The 23,701-nt window shown below is 43.2% G+C and overlaps 1 protein-coding gene across 1 annotated transcript in view; it reads left to right on the forward strand.

Annotated features, from left to right (window-relative positions):
• The first annotated feature begins 3,842 nt into the window (after nt 1-3,842).
• The window catches only part of vkorc1l1 (vitamin K epoxide reductase complex subunit 1 like 1), a 40,936-nt gene continuing 21,077 nt past the window's right edge, over nt 3,843-23,701 (forward strand). The window contains exon 1 of the mRNA XM_033046163.1: nt 3,843-4,061. Coding sequence (XP_032902054.1) covers nt 3,871-4,061 — 191 coding nt within the window. The 5' untranslated portion in view covers nt 3,843-3,870. The remainder of the gene's footprint in view (nt 4,062-23,701) is intronic.

Raw genomic sequence — 23,701 nt, forward strand, 5'->3', positions numbered from 1 at the left:
CCAACTTGAGCATAATTTTGCTCATTACAGCTGCTCCTCGACCTACGATAAACTCATCGTAAATTGAAAATATCGTAAGTCGAAAACGCATTTAATACAATTTGATCGCATGACCGGAAGTAACGTGCGGCTCGCTGCCGCTGCCCAGCGTTTGCACCATTGTAAAGTCGAACTATCGTAAATCGAAGCATTGTAAATCGGGGCGCTCCTGTATTTGTCAAAGCTGTTGACGGCACTGGGCCTGTACTCGCTGGAGTTTAGAAGGATGAGGGAGGATCTCATTGAAACGTACAGAGTAGTGAAAGACCTGGATAGCGTGGATGTGGAGAGGGTGTTTCCACTTGTGGGAGAATCTAGAACTCCGAGGCCATAGCTCCTGAATTAAAGGACGTTCCTTTAGGAAGGAAATGAGAAGTTTATTTAGTCAGTGGGTGGTGAATCTGTGGAATTGTTTGCCTGTGGAGGCTCGTCAATGGGTATTTTTAATGCAGAGATCATCAATAGATTTTTGATTAGTACCGGTGTCAAGTGTCATGGGGAGAAGGCAGGAAAATGGTGGTAAGAGGGAGAGATAGATCAGCCATGATTGAATGCAAAGTAGAAGATGGGCCGAATGGCCTAACTTGGCTCCTATCACTCATGATCTTATCAATATGTGTGGCAAATGCAAATGGTTGGTCTTGACCCATTCCATAATTCAAATCATCACGCACAAGTTTCACCATGTTATGCTGCAATATAATGGATTAACAAAGGCTCTTTTTTCATAAATCATAAGTCCTTTATTGCCCTTTGCCCCAAGTCCATTTTTCATCTTGCCAAAGACGACAGGAAATTTAAATTTCTTACCGATTATGATTCGGTCGCTAACACAGTGTCAGTCACGTTCTTATTAATTAGATGTACTGACCAGCATCACCTTGCTTTCATTTACGCATCCTTTTATACCTAATGTAATGTGTCAGTATGCTATAAGATCTGGCATAAATCCACCAATTGTACTTTGCTTAAGAATGATTAAAATTTGGTTATGAGACACATCAACTCCCGCCTCAGTAACGATCTGGACTCACCTTAATTTTCCCAATGTCATGATAGATTGACACTAATGAGATCTGGCTGTCTCTCCACTCTGCCATGCACCATTTGAACAACAGGAAGACATACGTCAGGCTCTTCGCTCAGTCCGCCTAAACCTACCTGATCTCCCGGTTGCTAAACACTTTAACTCCCCCTCCCATTCCCACACAGACCTTTCTGTCCTAGGCCTCCTCCATTGTCAGAGCGAAATTAGAGGAACAGCACCTCATATTTCGTTTTAGCAGCTTACACCCCAGCTGTATGAATATTGACCTCTAACTTCAAATAGCCCTTGCTTTCCCTCCCTCTCCAACCCTCCCCCTTCCCAGTTCTCCGACCAGTCTTACTGTCTCCGACTACATTTTATCTGTTTGCTTTGTTGTTACCTTCTCCCAGCTAAAAATGATCGATTCTACATTTTCCTTGATCTCTATTCCCTTTGTCCTATTTTCACACCTTACACTTCCTAATCTACGGTATCTCCCTCTCCCGACATCAGTCTGAAGGGTCTCGACCCGAAACGTCACCCATTCCTTCACTCCAGATATGCTGCCTGGCCCCCTGAGTTAATCCAGCATTTTGTGTCTATCTTCGATTTAAAAAAGCATCTGCAGTTCCTTCCTACACGTTACTTCAGGCAGTCGTTCATCGACCAGCATTTCACACCATCATCCCTTTCAAACCTGGGGAACTAGGTCTCTGCTTATCCCCATGGAACTGGATCCTCGACTTCCACTTCTACTTGGCAACCACGCCACCTCATTGAGCAACAGCACAGGGCCATCTCAGGGCTGCATGCTCAGTCCCCTGCTCTACTCTCTCTGTAAACTATGTTCAGTATAGCCAGATAGACACAAAATGCTGGAGTAACTCAGCGGGACAGGCAGTATCTCTGGAGAGAAGGAATGGGTGACATTTCGGGTCAAGACCCTTCTTCACCAATTCCTTCTCTCCAGAGATATTGCCTGTCCCGCTGAGTTACTCCAGCATTTTGTGCCTATCTTCGATTTAACCTAGCATCTGCAGTTCTTTCCTACACAGCCAGAAACTGGTAAATTCAACAATTAATACCACCAGTGTTGGATGAATAACGGGCGACAATGAATCAGAGTACGGGGTGGGAAATCAATAATCTGGCTGAGTGATGCCAGAACAATTTTGCTCGCAATGTTAGCAATGCCAAGGAGTTTGATTGTTGACTTCAGGAAGGGTAACCATGCACCTGTCATCATTGGTGGGTGGCAGTGGAGAGAGCCAGCAACTTCCTGGTTATGTACATCTCTGAGCTATCCCGGACCCAGTACATTCTTCCTGTGACAGCATGGGTGACGTTTTGGATTGAGACTCTTCTTCATACATATATATGTATGTATATATATCTATCTATACTATTACTAAAACTCTCATTTTGACCACTTCCGGTAGGCGTTGTAATTAAATCTGCACAAAAACGCTACCCTATATCGCTAGGATTTTTCGCCACCTTACTCAACGTTCTCCTCTGCTCCAAGCCACCAAGTTTTGTTCCGATCGGTGAAATATGAGAAAAGTTATGAAGTTATAAAAAATTGGGAAATCAGCAGATTGGTCTTCTCGCCTGTCAGTCACCATGAAGATGACACCTTTCTGGCACCCGCTGGAGAATAAAGCCCCGGAGGCGAGGCTGAGTAAACAAGCCGTGCTGATTGAGTCCGCAAGAGTGGAGTCGGGAAAGCCGCTGTGTGGAGTCGGGAGGTGCTGTGTGGTGCCGTGGCTGGTGGCCGCTGAGTGGAGTCCCTCACTCCCCACTTCCCCCTCCCTCCTCCTCCCCACTTCCCTCTCCCTCCTCCTCCCCACTTCTCCCTCCCTCCTCCTCCCCACACACCCACACCCTTTACCCCTCCCCCATTCTTCCCCCCTTCCCCCACACCATCACCCCCTTCCCCCCACCTCTGCTATCTTTAAGAGCCCTATTCAGCTCTCTCTTGAAAGTATCCAGAGAACCTGCCTCCACCGCCCTCCGAGGCAGAGAATTCCACACACTCACAACTCTATGTGAGAAAAAGTGCTTCCTCGTCTCCGTTCTAAATGGCTTACCCCTTATTCTTAATCCGTGGCCCCTGGTTCTGGACTCCCCCAACATGGGGAACATGTTTTCTGCCTCCAGCGTGTCCAAACCCTTAACAATCTTATTGTTCAAGAAGGAACTGCAGATGTTGGAAAATCGAAGGTACACAAAAGAGCTGGAGAAACTCAGCGGGTGCAGCAGCATCTATGGAGCGAAGGAAATAGGCAAAGTTTCGGGTGTCATTAGAGGTGCGCCATCTATGTTGAACACCAACGTGTTCACCACGTGAACACCAACGTTTCTTCAGATTGAAGAAGGGTTTCGGCCCGAAACGTTGCCTATTTCCTTCGCTCCATAGATGCTGCTGCACCCGCTGAGTTTCTCCAGCTCTTTTGTGTACCTTAACAATCTTATATGTTCGACATATGACAATAAAACACTCTTGACTCTGGATTTGGCTCTGGACTTCAAACTTGACAATAAACTGACCTTGGAAACACTTGACTTCAAACATGACATTTGACATTTGACATTTGACACTTGACACTTGACACTTGACTCTTGAGGCAGGTGCCATGTGGCTCAAGGGCCAAAACCTGAAGCCTCTGCTGCCACAGGGAGGGCGCACCTCTAATGACGTCAGCAGGGGGGGGCGGGGTTGGTGACGTGGAGGGCGCCGGCGCTGGCCAATGGCAGTGCGCGGCGTCTCGGAGGCGGCGGCGGCGGGGGGGGAGGAAGGCAAGATGGCGGCGCCCATCCTGAAAGTGGCGACCCCGAGGTGGGAGAAAGTAGCGCGGGGCAGCGTCTGCCTGCTCGGGGCGCTGCTCTCCGTCTACGCCTACCATGTGGAGAGCGCCCGGGGCAGCGACCCCGGCTACGTGGCCATGTGCGACCTGAGCGAGCGGATGAGCTGCACCAAGGTGTTCGGGTCGAGGTGAGTCTGGCGGGAGGGGAGGGGAGGAGAAGGGGGATAGCCAGGCCAGCCCCAGTCCCTCCCGGGCCCCCCTCATCCCACTGCCATCGACAGGAGAAGAGTCCCGACCAGAAACGTCACCCATCCCTTCTCTCCAGCCCCGCCGCCTGTCCCGCTGAGTTACTCCAGCATTTTGTGTCTGTCTTCGGTATAAAACAGTTCTTTCCTACACGGACCTATCCATGTTCTCCAGAGATGGTGCCTGTCTCCTTGAGTTACTCCATCCTTGTGTGGCTGTCTTTGATGTTTACCAGCACCTGCAGTTCCTTCCTACACGTTTTGTAAACATTCAGTGTTGCCATCCCTTCAGGGTAAGCCTTTGACAGGTGGTGTGGGACCCAACGCTGAAAGAGAAATCCATCTCCTGCAGGAGATGGTCAGAGTTGATCAGAGCTGTGGTGTTGTCACTGAGGTTTTATTGATTATAGAGCATCTGCTTTGTACTTAACTAACATAGAACAGGGTACTCCAGGGGTCCTGCCTGTCCCGCTGAGCTACTCCTGCATTTTGTGTCTATCTTCAGTGTAAACCAGTTACTGCGGGTTCTTCTTACACAGGGTATCATCTGTTCTAACTTGTGCGGTCTGGTCAAAAGGTTTTGGTTCCCACTACCAGATCGAAGATGTGGTAGTTAACGATCTGTCATTGCTGTTTAAAACAATTTTAGATGTTGCAGATTCTGGTTTGCAAAAGAAATACAAAATGCTGGAGGAGTAACTCAGTGAGTCAGGCAGCATCTCTGGAGGATATCAATAGGAGAAGGGTCCCTGTCTGAAGAAGGGTCCCGACTAGAAAAGTTACCTATCCATGTTCTCCAGAGATGCAACCTGATCCATTGAGTTACAATGCACTTTGAGAAGTTTATTTGAGCTTCTGAGTTATTGTGCACTTTGTTTTTCTTTATCCGTGAAGCCAAGATCTATGCCTTAATCTTTATATTGGTATATACGTGTTACAGATTGGTAAATATCTCAATGGAACCAATAGAGCCAATTGAAGCACACCATTATGTTGGAGTAGAATTATGGGTGTCATTTTCTGCAGTCTTTTGTTTCAATTACAATGCGGCTAAATGCTGAAAATGTTATGGACATTTTTTAAGGAAGGACTCGATTGATGCAGAAGGATCTTGTTGTGTATCATGTGTTCATTTATGAGGATTAGTTAAACCGTTTTGTACATTATGAGTTACAGATGAGCCTTGTGTACTTGTAACATTACGGTGCTCTGAAAGAAAATTTGGAATTTAATTTTGCTGATGGAAATGTACATTAGTTAGGAGTAAATGTGCACAGCAATGACAAATAAAAAGCCTTGCGGGCATTCCTGAAACAACCTGAACTTTTATTCTCTGGTGACAGGTGAAATTTAAGGCAGTCACAATGAGCTATTCAAGAATTTATTGATAGAAACATAGAAAATAGGTGCAGGAGTAGGCCATTCGGCCCTTCGAGCCTGCACCGCCATTCAATATGATCATGGCTGATCATCCAACTCAGTATCCTGTACCTGCCTTCTCTCCATACCCCCTGATCCCTTTAGCCACAAGGGCCACATCTAACTCCCTCTTAAATATAGCCAATGAAAGAAGTAGGCGACGTTTTGTGTCTCCAGAATATTTTATCTACATCCCAACTTATATACTCAATACTCCCTTTTGAACCTTCTGAATTTTGTAGTCGGCAGGGCAGTACTCTGTATATCGCCAACTTGGACAATTTTTACTGCCAAATAACCTACAAACCTGTATGTCTTTGGAGTGTGGGGGGGAAACCGAAGATCTCGGAGAAAACCTACGGGGAGAACGTACAAACTCCATACAGACAGCACCCGTAGTCGGGATCGAACCCGGGTCTCTGGTGCTGCATTTTGCTGTAAGGCAGCAACTCTACTGCTGTGCCACCGTGACTGCCCATTGATATTATGGAAAGAATAATTGGTGGTATCAGTTAAAGCTGAGGTTTTATCAGTAAGTTCCCATTGTTAGACCAATGTGTGGACAAGATAGTTTGGGGTCTATTTAAAAAAAAAAAAAGGTTTTTATAATGTTTTGCTGAGATGAAGCAAGGAAGGAAAGCCCCATTCAAACATAAATATAAAAGTTTGCTTGTTTGGACCACGTGGCATATTCTTTCTACAGAAGATAGACACAAAATGCTGGAGTAACTAAGCGGGACAGGCAGCATATCTGGAGAGAAGGTATGGGCGACGTTTCTGGTTCGGACCCTTCAGACCCTTTTATGTTACAATTATTGTCATGAAGAAGGGACTTTAATCAATAATAAATCCATGTAGACAAATGGGTTGCTTATTGAGTGGACATGCTTGGAGGCGGGGAGAAGATTCAGGGAAATTTGTTCGATTCAACCCTGGCATTTGCCCACATTCCTTTGGGGAGATTTTGTTAAATTAGAGAACTTTCTTTTGCAAAGTAATGTTTTAAAGTCCCACATACACCTTCAAAAACTCCTTTAATGCCATTGATTTTGACAAAAGCGATTCCATTTAAAATCCAGGAAACTAATAGTGTTGCTGATAGAAAATAGGATGAGATTAGTGAGATTGGTGTTTTGTCCAATAAATCCAAAATTTGATAAATGTTTGTGAAAATTACGTTAATCCCCGGATCATGGATCAAATATTGGAAAGTGGTGTTGTCTTAAATAGCTTTCTTCTTGGTCGGCCTGGATGGTTCTGTTATGTTTTTGTTTTATATGCTATACTGTTGGTCAGAATAGTCCAATTTGTCTCTCTCAATGGTACACAAAATTGCTGGAGAAACTCAGCGGGTGCAGCAGCATCTATGGAGCGAAGGAAATAGGCGACGTTTCGGGCCGAAACCCTTCTTCAGACTGATGGGGGGTGGGGGGGAGAAGGAAGGAAAAGGGGGAGGAGGAGGAGCCCCAGGGCGGGCGGATGGGAGGGTGGGAGGAGACAGCTAGAGGGTTAAGGAAGGGGAGGAGACAGCAAGGGCTAGCAAAATTGGGAGAATTCAATGTTAATGCCATCCGGACGCAAGGTCCCCAGGCGGAATATGAGGCGCTGTTCCTCCAATTTCCGCTGTTGCTCACTCTGGCAGTGGAGGAGACCCAGGACAGAGAGGTCGGATTGGGAATGGGAGGGATAGTTAAAGTGCTGAGCCACCGGAGGTCAGGTTCAATACATTTTATTGAAGAATATTTTGAAATGATATTGAACGGTTTAAGAGGGACCAATGTCGACTGTAATGAATACGTTATAACTATGTCGGCGCCCGATACGTGGCAATTCTTTGCATACCTTGTATGGTGTACAAAACAAATAATTTCACTTTGACATGTCACATGTGATAATGTATCTATTGTAGAACGTGTCACAAATTACATGCCTCCAATCAATAGACAACGACAATATGATCTGTATTTTTATGACTTTGTGCCAGAAAAGGCAACATGCAAATATTGTTCCCACCAGCACATCAAAGTTCACATGATAATTGCGCTTGCTTTAATATCGGGAATATTACTCTGCAATGTAGTCGTCGTTCTGTGCAAATATGTGCTTCAAAAGAAGAAATATGTTATTTTGTTATTCTAATTTGAAGAGTACAAGTGTACTGTGAATTTCGCTGGCTTCATTTATTGACTTTTGGTATAGGATTATAGAGTAGATTTGTAAAGTGACAAATATCAATCAATAGTAGAAAAGCCCAGAAAAATAATGAATATAAGAACCAGTGCATTTAGTTCATGTGCAACTTGTTGCATTGAGAAATGTAATACAACATGTACAAGCAGTAATGCCTTGTGTTCATTTAATTTGTTTCTTTAAAATTGAATATTTTCTTCCCTTAAATAGTGAAACATGATAGAATTAAGATAGTAAGGCAGTTACAATGTGAGATACTTAAATGTCTTACACACTTCTTGCTTATGGCGTGCACAGCCTAAAGTTGTAGGACAACTTGTTCTATTTGATCTTATTTGATTGTGCACGCCGGGTTGATTGCATTCGTCGAAAACAGGGCAGACCACGTGACGGTTGCAATCTTCCACCCCATACACATACTGATGATACTGTTGATTGCCTGCAGTATTGATTTGCCTGGTGTACCTACTTTTGTGTGGAGTTATATGAAATTGTAGAGTTGAACATTGTAGATTTTCATCTGTCAGAATACAACAGATACAATTAATTTACATGAGTTTGAAGATCTCGCTGCATTTTGTTTTAGGGTTGGGAGTAAATTGATTGGAAATGGGTTCAATACAATTGGCTAAAGATAGACACAGTGCTGGAGTAACTCAGCAGGACAGGCAGCATCTCTTGAGAGAAGGAATGGGTGACATTTCGGGTAGAGACCCTTCTTCAGACAATTGGTGTTTTATTTCAGAATGCAGGAGTAGATGAATGTTACTCTGAAATGGTAGAACGGTTACAGGAGCTTTTCCTCCAAACTAGAAATATACTTTTAAATTCTAATTCAGAATGTCTTTTGAAGAGATTAATTCTGTGTGATTAGTCCATCTGCAGCCCCGGGTAATTTTCCCATTTTGTATTTGTGCTCTTTTTTTTCAACATATCATTGAAGTGCAAAGTCTCGGTACATTTCCTCTGACTCATACCCAGTATCTCACAATCTTTGCTTGAAGAGCCACAGGACTTAAACTTGTCTTTAACTTGTCTTAAAACTTGACTCAATCATATCTTTGCCACCTAACAAGCTAGGCTGTTTAAATAGCTTGGAGTTTCTGCACTATGGCATTGACCCTTCACCCATGTTCCTCAACTCCTATTTTTTTTTTTTAAAGAGATATCTATGCTGGAGATAAGGTTGGAATTTTGTATCTCTTCCAGTTTCTTTAGTCCTTAGTCTTTATTTGACATGGGGTTACTTCATTTGGCTTTCACAGAAAGAAACTCTGAAACCTGGAAGTATTTTAAAGAATATTTTTTACCTAGGGAGTGGTTGAGATAAATGGCAATGGAAGAAAGTTAAGAACAGTAGGGAGAAGAAAAAAGATGATGGTTAGGTTGGATGAAATAGGGCGGGACGATACACGATAAAGCATAAATACCAGTATGGTGTAATTAAACATCTCCATTACTATGTTCATTTATATTTTAGCCTCATGAAAGACAACCAAGTGAATGTAATTTTATTCCTGAATTAAATATAGCAACTTTGAACTATCCATGCTGTGAATGTTTTAAATTGAAATGATTGCTATCTTTCTTATAAACTTTGGAAAGACTACTGTCTTTATTGTTACAATCTTGAAAACACATATATGGCACAGTGTGCAAAGAAACAATATTATGGTGAGCATTCTTTTAATTAAAACAACATAATCTTAGTGTAAGTAAAGGTTGTGCTTTATCTCCTTAAAGATTTGACTTGTGCAGCTCACAGGTTAAGACTGTTCTTTGGTGTCTTGACTGGAACAGTCATGACCTGTCACCTCCACTGGTCCAATAAGTTTGATGTGGCTAAGGTTGAACGAACGGTGTCATAATTAGTCATAATTAGTCTCAGAACGGATAAAAATCCTGTTCATCTTTGGGTCCATGGGCAATATGGATCTAGAAATAGTTTACCTTTGTAGTCTTATCCAGATCATTTATGATCCTGTACACTTCTATCAGTCTCCTCTTGATCCCTTTTGCTCCAAGACGAGCAATCTCCATTTTAACCGTTTATATGTAATCACTCACCCCTGAAACTATTTTAGTAAATTATTTTTTTATTTTAGGTCAGTTCATATATTGTCATGTGTACTGAGTACAGTGAAATGCTTTTTTGTTGCTTGCTATCTAGTCAGTAAAGAGACTATACATGATTACTAGTTTCACTATCGTCCTGTTGAGTTTCACTGTCTGTATAACTCGTTAGCACCTAGCCCATAGCTAACAATGGACCATTGTGGGCTCCACCTTTCCTTGATCGTCGTTACTTTTTACATCTTTTTCATTCACATGTTCTATATTTCTCTATATCTCTGTCTATATCTCTCGTTTCTTTTTCCTCTGACTCTCAGTATGAAGAAGGGTCTCGACCTGAAACATCACCTATTCCTTTACTCCAGGGATGCTGTCTGACCCGCTGAGTTACTCTGCTGAGTATGGGAACTTTCATTCATGCAACAAGTGTAGACAGAAGCCTTGCAGAAGGGCCACACCACCTCATGAAACTCCATACATGCCTGTCTGGTCAGGCAGCTCTTTCCTGCACCAGCTCTGGAGGAGTTGCAGGTTCTCGCATTGATGTCACCCGTTAGCCAAGAATCTTTACATTTGCTTGGAAGCAGCTCGTCCTTCCTCTCATGGGACTGCCTAAGAAGGATCCAGTAATATTTTAAGCAATTTTAGTATAAAAGGAAATTTTGATAAAAAGATACAGTCTACTAAGCTGTTGACTATTGCATGTTAGTCATAAGATTGTGTCAATAGAAATGGCCACATAATGCAGCGCGAGAAGAACCCGGGTAGACACACAACGCTGGAGTAACTCCGCGGGGCAGGCAGCATCTCTGGAGAGAAGGAATGGGTGACGCTTTGGGACGAGACCCTTCTTCAGACTGAAGTGTCTCGACCCAAAACGTAACCCATTCCTTCTCTCCAGAGATGCTGCCTGTCCCGCTGAGTTACTCCAGCATTTTGTGTCTCCCTTTGATTTAAACCAGCATCTGCAGTTCTTTCCTACACATGAAAAGAACCAGTTCTGCTTTCGAAATCCCTGCAGGCTAGTTTAAATTTTAAAAAAAAATTAAAAATCCATCACAGTAACTCCCCCTTCCCCAACTTTCCCAACCTTTGAAAATGTTGCCCAAAATTTAAAATCTTTGGTCTCTTGGGCATCTGCATTTAGAAACGGTTTACATTTGTTTAGCCGTGTCTAATTCAGTTATGATCTTGAACACCTCAATCAGTGCCCTCTTGATTTTTTTTTTCCGAGAAGAACAACCACATCTTTGCAATTTTAACCCTTTATCTATAATCATTCAGCCCCAAAACCATTCTAGTAGATCATTTCCGTAACCTCAATCAGCTCTTTATACCATTATTAAATGGTGTACCTATTGGGTGTTTAATGTAGGTTCAATGTAACATTTCAATGTATGAATCCTAAGAATCAGCAACGCAATGAGAATTCTCTCAAAATGCCCTTCTTCTTTTTTGGATTTGTGCATATTCGCACACAATGCCTCCGTCCACACACATCTTGTTAGAATTGTACCATTTGGTTTATTTTGCCTCCCCTGATCTTTCTTCCTACATGCAACACTTCACATTTCCCAGTATTAAATTTCATCTGCCATGTGTTTACAGTTTAGTTTATTGTCACGTGTACTGAGGTACAGGGAAAAGCTTTTGTTGTGTACTATTCAGTCAGCGGAAAGATATTAAATATGATCACTAACGAGCCATTTACAGTGTATAGTGTCTGTCAATTCTACCAGCCTAGCACTTTCTCCCTGCTGTCTTTTTTACTATTTATATTACAGGTGCACAACCTTTTATCCGAAGATCCAAATAACGAAAACCTCCGAATAGCGGACATTTTTTCGATCCTTGAAGAAAGGTTCTTGAAAACGTTCACCGAGGGCGGCCCGCAGAGGTGACAGCGGAACCTCCGGTCGGTCCTCGAAGAAAGGGGAACTAAATCCCCATTCATAAAAGAGACGGTGAGGGTATATTGCGCGGGAGGGTTAATAATTGACAATATGCTGCTGCCTGCCCGCTGAGTTAAAAAATTCCCACGGTAGACTCACGATACACAGTGTATCGTGAGTCTTGTGTGGGAACTTTTTAACTCAGCGGGCAGGCAGTAGCAGATTGTCGCTCCCTTCAGTTTCACACCACCTACACCCCTCTGCTTCCCGGCCATGTGTGTGACCCCTTCCCTCCCCTCTCCAGCTCCCCGCTCATTGCACCGGCGCGGGGGCTTTGCACTGTCTTCACGTAGGCGATGACAGCAGGTCAGTGCCAGTCACCGGAGACGTCAGGACCAATGGGGCACCGACCCCCAGGCCCACTGCAAGCACGGAGATTCCAGAGACCCACAGCCAGCAGCAGCCCAGCCCCGTTCCAACTTCAGAGGAAAACTGCAACCTGGCCGGAGACGTCAGGACCACCAGAAGCCGTTCCCCGAGCTGCGCCCGCTCATCGGGACACTGACCCCCAGGCCCACTGCAAGCACGGAGATCCCAGAGACCCACAGCCAGCAGCAGCCCAGCCCCGTTCCAACTCCAGAGGAAAACTGCAAACTGGCCGGAGACGTCAGGACCACCAGAAGCCGTTCCCCGAGCTGCGCCCGCTCATCGGGACACCGACCCCCAGGCCCACTGCAAGCACGGAGATCCCAGAGACCCACAGCCAACAGCAACCCAGCCCAGCCCCGCTCCAACTACAGAGGAACCTGGGTTGCGGATGACGGGGCGCAGCTCGGGGCGTCGTAGGGGCCCATCGGGGAGCGGGTTCCTGTTGGTCCTGACGTCTCCGGCCACCTGCCATCCTCCGGGAACTGTACCGCCCTTGCAGGAGAGTGGGGTTGTTTGCAGTTGCAGAGGGAGGGGGCAAGGGCGGTACAGTTCCCAGTCTCAGCTCCAGTCCAGGGGGGTGGCCGGAGACGTCAGGACCAACGGGACACCGACCCCCAGGCCCACTGCAAGCACGGAGATCCCAGAGACCCACAGCCAGCAGCAACTCCAGCCAGCCCGCTCCAACTCCAGAGGAACACGTAGGGGCAGAAGCTGATGGTGTGCAAGGTACGTCTTGTTCTTGGGGTGGCGGATGAGGGGGCGCAGCTCGGGCTGTGGGCAAACTGCCACTTGTCGCCGTAGCGGCCCATCGGGGAGCGGATTCCTCTGGAGTTGGAGGGGGAGGGGGGTATTGTGCTGTTTGATCGCCCCCTGCTATCCCAGGGACAGGGAGACACAGCGGCTTTTTAGACTGGTGGGCAATCACTTCCAAAGTTCTGCCCACACAGTCAGTACACCTCTCCTACACTGCATTTCATACAAACATTTATTCTGCAAGAAAAAACTACATTGAAGACTCAAACTCGCGACCGAGTAACTGCCGGGATCAAGGCGCAAACTCGCGACCTTGCGGATATGAGCCGAGCACTCTACCACTGAGCCAGCCATTAAAATCTACGCTAAAAAATTTCCATTCCGAAGGCCGACAAATTCTGAATTACGAAAAGTGTCTGGTCCAAGGCTTTCGGATAAAAGGTTGTGCACCTGTACTTCCAAACATTGTGCCATTTGGAAATTTTACTGTGACAACTCAAGCCTAATTTTTTTAAACATTTCAGCTAAAATCAGTGGACCCGATATCAGTCTTTATGGAACATTTCTATTTGCTGTAATCCAATTTGGAAGTACAATCATTCACCACTATATTCTGACTTTAAGCCAATTCCTTTCTATGTCTACTAGTAGAGCTTTAATTCCATGTGCATTAATTTTGTTAATGGGTGCAGAATGTGCAGAATGTTTTCAAAAATCTAAATAAAAGACATCTCCATTCCGATCATCAGTCTAATGTTAATCAAAGATTCAATCAGAAACGTGATATAACTTTAATCTTACTGATTAATTTTACAAATCTTACTGCCTTTTGCCATACGGAATCAACTGTTATTAAATATTTGTGTGGGAAAGAACTGCAGATGCTGGTTTAAATCAAAGGTAGACACAAAATGCTGGAGTAACTCAGCGGGACAGGCAGCATCTCTGGAGAGAAGGAATGGGTGACGATTCGGGTCAAGACCCTTCTTCAGATTGATGTCAGGGGAGTGGGCAGGACAGAGATAGAATGTAGTCGGAGACAGTAAGACTGGTGGGAGAACTAGGAAGGGGGAGGGGATGGAGAGAGAGGGAAAGCAAGGGCTATTTGAAGTTAGAGAAGTCAATGTTCATACTGCTGGAGTGTAAGCTACCCAAGCGAAATATGAGGTGATGTTCTGAAATATGAGGTGATGAGAGTTAAAGTGCTGAGCAACCGGGAGATTAAATATTTGCGTATGGATTGTATTTTAGATATTCACTATGAAGCTCCTGTGTGATCTGATCAGGAAAAAAAAATTACATTTATCTTTATAACAAGAATATTTTGTGTTCCTATTTGTTTTATTGGTCCTCAAAATTGGAGTTGCCAAATGGTTTACAAATGGAAAAAGCCATTGCGGTCTGCTGTTGTTTTAATCTCATCTAAACAACAGACTACAATTGCTTCTTCCATTTGTAGACCATTTAACGTTTTTGCACCAAGAAAAATACCAATATCTAAAGATAATGGTAACTCAAATTTTGAAGAACAGTGTAACTACCTACAGCTTGGATCCATTTGAAAGAGCAGTCAATTAACTAACATTTTATCACTCGATGTCCTTATAATTCTTTGTAATATAAAGCCATTAGTAAGGTGGACAAGAAAGAGGCAAATTGAATATACTTTGGCAGAGTATAAGGTAATGCATTTGGCATTGGCAATTTGGCATAACAAGGGTTGTTAGAAACTTTAAGGTACACAAAAATGCTGGGGAAACTCAGCGGGTGCAGCAGCATCTATGGAGTGAAGGAAATAGGCAATGTTTTGGGCCGAAACCCTTCTTCAGACTGAACGAAGTCTGTTAGAAACGTTCTTTTGAAAGCAGAGACGTACAAAAAGATTAGGGAGGGCGTATTAAGCTGCATGAAACGCTAATTAAGCCACATTTGGAGAACCAAGTATAGTTCTGGTCACTACATTAAAGTTTGAGTTAAATGCAGTTATCTACAAAATGAGTAGTTCAAAATCAGAGTAGTTCAATGAGTCAATTAGATGGTGATCTTAAAATAGTAGCAACAAGACTCTTAGATCATTTCCAGCGACAGACATCTAAGTTTGGTAAAAGACAAGGCTATCTCCTGAAAGAATTTAGCTGATTTAGGGCAACACAGTGGAGCAGAGGTCGAGTTGCTGCCTTATGTGCCTGGCCCACTTAGGCGATTTGTTTAGGCTACTGCAGGCGCCGGGGTGTGGCCTGTATGGTCGTGAGTAGTCTCCTCAGTCGCCCAAAGCGTCATGGCGTCTTTCTGGTCGTCGCTGGATTTTCAACACGTTGAGAAATTTTCGGCGACAGTGGCGACCGTGGTTTGAGGCCAATGAGCGTAGCTCGACATAGGTGCTGTCGTAGGTTGTCGCCAGCTTCACGAAGGTTGTCGCCAGGATGTCATAGGTTGTCGCCAGGAGGCGTAGGTTGTCGCCGGTGCTGACTTCGGTGAATTCCATTGTCGTATTCGCTGGCTGTCGCCTAAAAAATCGCCTAAGTGGGACAGGTCCATTACAGTGCCAAAGACCCGGATTTGATCCTGACTACGGGTGCTCTCTGTATGTAGTTTGGACGTTCTCCCCGTGACCTATGTGGGTTTACTCCAGGTGCTTTGGTTTCCTCCCACATTCCAAAGAAACGCAGGTTTTAGATTAATTGGTAATTTGTCACTCGTGTGTAGGATAGAACTAGTGTACGGGTGGTCGCTGGACGGTTCGGACTCTGTTTCTGTCTCAGTTGAGTTTATTGTCACGTGTACCGAGGTACAGTGAAAAGCTTTTCTATTTTTTTTAAATTTTGTTGCATGTTTACCAGTCAGCCGAAAGATGATACATGATTACAATTGAGCCATTTACAGTGTATAAATACATGATAAGGGAATAACGTTTAGTGTAAGGTCCACATCCGATCAAGGATAGTCCGAGGGTCACCAAAGAGGTAGATAGTAGTTTAGCTCTGCTCTCTCATTGTGGTGGGATGATTCAGTTGCCTGATAACAGCTGGGAAGAAACTGTCCCTGAATCTGAAGGTGTGGGTTTTCACTCTTCTATACCTTTTGCCTGATGGGAGTGGGGAAAAGAGGAAGTGGCCAGGGTGCGACTTCCTATATTATGCCGCTGGACTTACTGAGGCAGCATGAGGTATAAATGGAGTCAATAGAAGAGAGGTTGGTTTGTTTGATGGTTTGGGCACTCTTTGGGCCGTATGGCATTTCTGGGCGGCATAGTGGCGCAGAGATCCCTTACAGCGCCAGAAACCTGGATCTGATCCTGACTACGGGTGCTGCCTGAGTGGAGATTACACGTTCTCGTTGTGACTGCATGGGTTTTCTCCGGGCGCTCCGGTTTCCTCCCACACTACAAAGACATGTGAGTTTGTAGGTTAATTGGCTTTTGTGAATTGTCCCCAGTGTATAAAAAGAGTGCCACATAAGGAAGAAAGAGGGGTAAGATGTAAAGCAGAAGTGACAGAAAGGGGGTGGAAAGGAAGTGAGGTGAGAGTAAAGAGAAGGAGGGGGGGTATAATAGGAAAATGGTGGTCAGAGTAGGGTGGGTGGAAAGTGTGCTGAAGGAGGAGGTGGAAGGAACAGCTTGACGGGTGTGTAAGGGAAGGGAGGGATCCAAAATGGAGTGGATGAGAAGGCAGGTCGAGGGGCTTACTTGAAATTGGAGACTTCAATGTTCACGTCGTTGGGTTGGAGGCCACCCAAATTGCTGTTCTTCCAGTTTGCTTGTGGCCATACTCTGACTGTAGAGGAGACCAAGGAGAGAAAAGTCAGTATGGGGATGAGAAGGAGTTAAATTGACCAGCATCTGGGAGTTCCAGCGAAATGTAACGATGGGGAGACATCATGTGCCAGAGTAACTGACTGTTCATCTTCTCCCTTCTGGGATGTGCTGGTGCCGCTCTAAGATATCGTTGATTCGTACCTTGGAGGCGACAAGCTATGCTGGGATTTCTTTTGTAGCTGCAGCATCATCTCTCTGTTCCCCTTACAAATGACCCCTATACTATAGCCTTTCCTCCCCTCCCATACAGAAATCTGCTTTTTCTGTCTCAGTTTCCAAATGATATTATTGATTTATATGTAACGGTAATCTTCTCTTGAGTTTGCTTCAGTTACATATATGACTGTTTCCAATATTAGATGTGACAGTTGCCTGCAACATCCCTCCCTCGCCTCGAGACTTATTAAAAATGTAATGGTGATGTAGCAAGCAACCTGAAAGCTTTAGTTAATAATTTAACTTTTTTTTGGTAAATTTAACATTGTGCTGATTGAGCAAAGTGGATCATATGCCATATCTTGATCATATGAAATATGGATGAATCTATTGTTACATTTAAAATGTTAATAGTAAGTTATCGGAGTATACTTGTTCTTCCTCTCTGGATGTGAGCTATTCTGTTTAGACCATGAACAAGCTTTCAGCTCCTGATGTCTGTTTCATTACTCGGTGAGATTATTCCTCATTCTTTCCCTGCCTTTGATTCCATATTGTTTCATATCTTGGCCAGCAAAATTGTATTGATCTTGGATTTAAATATTATTTGATTGAGTTAGTGGTATTTTGTGGAGGAGATGGTCTCCAATTTCTGGCATTTATGTCACCACTCATGAATGGCCTGGTTCTGATTTAAACATGACATCCCACTTGTCTTAGATGACCCTTTCCCTCTCACCAGTCGAGAAAACTTTTGTCTCCCTGCCCTATCAATTCCGTCAAAAATCCTAAGAATCAAATCCTCTATTTATCTTTATTCCATGTGGTGTGATTTCAGTTATATACTGTGACATTACAATCTGACACTTAAAGATTACCATGAATGTGCATTGTATTCCATCAAAGACAAATATACCTTTTTCTAATGCATGCAAAGAACTGCATACCATACTTAAGTGTAGTTTAATCAGGGATTAAATGAAACAACATTTCATTTAAATATGAAATTGTATTGACAAATAAAATGACAAATAAATGACAAATGACAAATAAAATTGTATTGCATTGTATTGTATTGTATTGTAATCAGGGATTTGAGGTTTTATCCAGAAATGTGGTCTTGTATATTTTAGCATCACGCTCTCGCGTAATGTCATAAACTATCGTGAAAAACTGAGGGACTAACATTGATCCTGTGGAATATTATCTGTGGTCACTATCTATGTATGTAGCCATTATCCCCATTATTAATGTCTAAATAATCTTCTAACTAGCAGCAATTAATTCAGTTGCTTAAGCTTCAATTTAAGTTCCCAGTTAGTTTGTGTGGAACATTATTGAAGGCCATTTTCAACTATATCCCAAAACGTAAGATTCAGTTCGGGTTGTTAACCGTGCTCCAACCTTTACATGTTGGTTTTCTAACCTACTTGTGTTTACGTTGTATTACGTTGGTTTTCTAACCTACTTGTGTTTCTCCAAATGCTCAGTCATTCTGTTCATAATTATCCTTTCTAAAAAACTTCCCGCAAAAGACAGGCTAGGCTAACAAGTCAATATTTTCCTGGCCTCTGTCCATTTTCTTAAAGGATGGAATTGCATTTGCAGTTTTCCTATGAATTATTTTCCAAATCAAGAGGACTTTGAGAAGCAATGGCTTGAGCCAACTTCTTTGTCTACCTCTGTAAGTACATGGACGGAAACAGAGTGAGCTTCCAGCCATTTCTATCTTGAAAGTTATTTTTCTTCGTTTTCCTACATAATCTGCTGTGTAATGTAATCCTTGATTGATTATTACGGATGACTAGAACAATGATGCAGAACGGAGGCTTTAGAGTCCCAGGGACAATGGGACACACTATGTGGGAGGTGAGACCTGCTGCGATCAAATGGGTTGCCACATAGTAGGATTGAGACCAATTTTGTGAAGAAGTCGACAGATGTCTGAGAACCTATTCAGAAGAGATAAGAATAAATGTGAAAAACTTAAGCAGAAAATTAGCAAGCCAGTATTAATGGCTGCAGAAACAAAAGCAACTTGGACACCAATGACGTTGAGCAATCCTTAGTGATGAACACTTCATTCCAAGGAGTCCAGTGAAGAAGCAAAAGGTGACGGTCGATTAGTCTTGAAGGGTAAAGGATGGTGCCAGAAATGTGGCGACTCTTGTAATTTACTATCTTAATCTCTTGTACTTGAGTGTGATTATGTCTAAAGTGTAGTAATATTGTTACTGAACTGTATGCAAAAAAAGGGAATTTCACTGTACTTTGGTACACATGACAAAGAAGTACCATTGAACCATCAAGTGTTTGCATTTTTGATAGCCATTGGAAGCTGTTTCCAGAATGGTTTTGCAGGGCTCAGACTAGCTTCCTTGATTTTTAGCTGTACATTAATGATTGAGATACAAGCTGAAGGGTCTGATTTAAAAGGTTTGGAAATGATACAAAGATTGGTATTGTGGTTAATAGTGAACAAAATGGGCTATAGATTGTGTGATGGTATCAGTGGGCTGGAATACTGGAAAGGAGAGTGTTTTGTTAGTCCTGCCTGCACTCATTCTTTGGCACTTCAATAAACTCCTCTGCTATTGTCAAAGGAATTTTGAAGGAATTTTGGGGGATATCTGGACCTTGCCTCATGTAAGGGTGAGAGAGGTGGCAACCTCCTTTCATTTAAAAAGTATTGGCATTTAAACTGGTGCAGCCTTAGGGTTTATCAAGGCAAAATAGTGGTCTGCTAACTTTCAATAATGATCCTTGTATGAGCCATTTATGCATAAGTTAATATATTATAGCCATATCTAGATATTTCTAGTTTAATCTTTTTTGGTATGCTTGTGGGTGGGATTTGATATGTAGTGGGGCGTGTCTACATCTGAGGAGGCTGGCACAGCCACAGAGATTGGGATTCAGTTTAGCCTCAAGGGATGGTGGAGACAACAGTTTTTTACTACTCTCACACAAGACGCCACACTCTCACACGACTCTACAGGACAAGGATGAAACAGTAAGAACGAAAAGTTCTATGAATTATTTCTTTGTTTTGTATTACTTCAATAAAAGACCAATTAATCAAGAAACAACGACTGGAAGATTCATTTTTGCTATCGGCGAGTGCATAGACTATATCTCGATTACATCCCCGTATAGTAATGGCAATTAAAAGTTGGACATTGGAAAGTTAAGAAATTGCCATTACAATCCTCTTGTCGTAACAAAGTACTTATTTACCAGTGCTACTCCTTATTTTGATTTGTAATATAATGTATAGCTACTTTGGAAAGGCCCACGTGCTTAACATTTATTGTTTTAATAAAACACTTGCCTTTTCATTTCCCTCTTTAGTAAATCTTAATATCTTTTACCTTCCTTTAAGTTTTGCAATCTACAGAATCAAGACTATGAGTGGGTTTACACAATGCTGGAGTAACTCAGCGACCCAGGCAGCATCTCTGGATAGAAGGAATGGGTGAAGTTTCGTGTCGAGACCCTTCTGAAGAAGGGAAGGTTTCAAATAGTAGAAGAGGAGACGGTAGTTTGTGTCTATCTTCTGTGTGAACCAGTTTCTGCAGTTCCCCACTACACATTAGTGGGTTTATACACTCTTTCCCACAGTTTTATATCCTCTTTTGCTTCCTTTCTTGACCATGGGATGATGCATTGTTTGTCAACTAGAGCACTATTATAAACAACATCTGCCATCTGAAAAATATGTTGCTGTTTATTCACTTATCGGAAAGAAATGAAGTGAAGAAATTAATGAATATAAATTGGACCAGATTCTTTGGATGATGATCGGTACTTGTGACTTGAAAGGAGATAGTCAGGGATGGTTGCTGTACTGATTGCAAACTCTTGATTATCACAGCAGCACAGTGGTTAAGTTGCTAGTTTAATATCTAAAGACCTGCATTATTAATCCAGAGGGATGAGACTATATTCCAGCAATGCAATTCAAGTAATTATATTAGCTCTGGAATTTTTAAGGACTAATCACAGTTAAGACGATTGTGAAACTTCATGATTATCTTAGAAATCTATCTGCCTTGCCAATGTCCAAATATGGCCAATCCACTGGGCTTGCCTGATTTGTCCTATGTGAATCCAGCTCCCTCAAAGTTGTTGAATCTCAAGCACCCTCTGAAATGGCAGCAAGCCATCACTTCGAGAGCTGATTAAGGATTAGTTTTAGTTTAAAGATACAGCAAGGAAACAGGTCCTTTGGCCCACTGTGTCCACGCCGACCTACCCATTCACACTAGCTCTATTTTCTCCCACTTTCACGTCCACACTAGGGGCAATTTACAGAGGCTGGTTAACGTACAAATTTGGAAAATCCCAGTGAAAGCGATGAAGAAAATTATGCTCAACTTTTCCTGCCAAAATAATGCCAAGTCCAATGCCACCTCCATTGTAAAGCAAAATGCTTAAGCAACCATCAGCAGGGTGCAAGCTTAATATCAAAAGGTCACTGTCATGATTGCTCCGCTTGTTATTAATTAATTTTACAAAAACAGTATCTCATTTGACTCTCTTTTAAGATCAATACCATAAAGTTGTTTCATCTCTACAGCAGAAACAAATTAAATTTGCGACAGATTTAATTTTTCTCACTGCAGTGGGTACAGCTGGTAGAGCTGCTGCCTCACAGCACCAGAGACCCGGGTTTGATCTTGACCTTGAGTGCTGTCTGTGTGGAGTTTGCCCATTCACCCTGTGACCGCGTGGGTTTCCAACAGGTGTCTCGGTCTCCTCCCACATCCCCAAGACGTGTGGGTTAATTGGACTCTATAAATTGCCCCTAGTGTGTAAGGAGTGGATGAGAAAGTGGGATAAGATGGAACTAGGGTGAACAAGTGAATGATGGTTGGCATGGATTCAGTGGGTCAAAGAGCCTGTCCCATGTTGTATCTCTAAACATTCCCGGACTCGTCACATAATGTGTCAAATGGTAATTGTTTCCAATCAGTCACTCTTGTAAGTAAATTACTATAAGGGTGGCATACCATTCATTCATGTTTTGTCAATGATTCATATTAAAAAAAATAAACCTAATGGGCCATTGCGGGCTCCACCTTTACTGAGTCATCGGTGCCGGCTCTGATTCATTCTGTACCTTTTTATACCTCTCGTTTCCCTCTCCCCTGACTCTCAGTCTGAAGAAGGGTCTCCTAGATACATAGACAATAGGTGCAGGAGTAGGCCATTCGGCCCTTCGAGCCAGCACCGCCATTCAATGTGATCATGGCTGACCATCCACAATCAGTACCCCGTTCCTGCCTTCTCCCCATACCCTTCATTCCGCTAGCCCGAAGGGCTCCATCCAACTCTTTTGAATGCGTCCAGTGAATCGGCCTCCACTGCCTTCTGCGGCAGAGTATTCCACAAATTCACAACTCTCTGTGTGAATTTTTTGTTCCTCATCTCAGTTCTAAATGGCCTACCCCTTATTCTTAAACTATGGCCCCTGATTCTGGACTCCCCCAACATCTGGAACATGTTTCCTGCATCCAGCATATCCAATCCCTTAATAATTTTATATGTTTCTATAAGATATCCTCTCATCCTTCTAAATTCCAGTGAAAACAAGCCCAGTCGCTCCATTCTTTCATTACATGACAGTCCAGCCATCCCGGGAATTAACCTCGTGAACCTACGCTGCATTCCCTCAATAGCAAGAATGTCCTTCCTCAAATTAGGAGACCAAAACTGCGCACAATACTCCAGGTGTGGTCTCACAAGGGCCCTGTACAACTGCAGAAGGACCTTTTTGCTCCTATACGCAACTCCTCTCGTTATGAAGGCCAACATGCCATTGGCTTTCTTCACTGCTTGTTGTACCCGATGGTTACTTTCAGTGACTGGTGTACTAGGACATATTCCTTTTCCTTTTCTCCTGCGATGCTGCCTGACCTGCTGAGTTACTCCAGCATTTTGGGTCTATCTTTGGTGCAAACATTTCCTTCCTACACATTTTAACTTTTACAATTATTTTTCAATTTTATTGTTCCTTCCCGACCCTTTTTTAATATTGAATTCTCTTCTATAGTGCACTTGATTCTCCAAGAGATATTGCTCTTAATTTCAGACGCTTTCCTTCAGCCTGTTTGATAAAGTTCCGTTGCTTGCCATGTTCAAGCACTTGCTTGCCCTGCCGCACTAGTCCCAGATCTGTTTTTCCCCTCCGAGATATCTATTAACCTGTAAACTTTGTTATATTAAAAATATTCTAGGGCACATTTCACAGGGTCAAATACAATTAGTTACCCTTCTTCAGAAAATTCAACCCAATGAAAAACTCGGTTGAGTGTGGGTAAAGCAACCCATATGGAAAATATTCAGAAATAAACATGCAGCTAATGCAAGTGTGAGGTGGGGCCACTCAGCAAAGAGGTGCCTATGTCCTTGTACTTTGTCTAAAGTGAAGATATGGAGGTAGTAAATATTGACAGTTGAGAGCAAGATGAATAACTTGATGGTTACAAAGAAAATGTTCAGAGGGTAGTTGAATCATCAACACTCTTGTTTACTTTTTGAATTCATTGAGTTAATAGCCTCTTGGTTCTGTTCCCAGGACTCTTGACATTTTGGAGTACTGTGTTACACCATATGCCGGAGTAACTCAGCAGGTCAGGCAGCATCTTTGGAGAACATGGTTAGGCAACGTTTCATGTCGGCACCTGTTTTCTGATTGTAACGTCGCCTATCCATGTCCTCCAGAGATGATGCCTGGCCCGCTTACTCCAGCACTTTGCTTTTTTTTGGTGTAAGCCAGCATCTGCGGTTCCTTGTATTACACCAGTATATACGTTCATCGGATTTGCTAAAGCTCATAGTTGTTTGGCTGAAGA

This window comes from Amblyraja radiata, chromosome 28 (assembly GCF_010909765.2).
Source record: "Amblyraja radiata isolate CabotCenter1 chromosome 28, sAmbRad1.1.pri, whole genome shotgun sequence".
NCBI lineage: Eukaryota > Metazoa > Chordata > Chondrichthyes > Rajiformes > Rajidae > Amblyraja > Amblyraja radiata.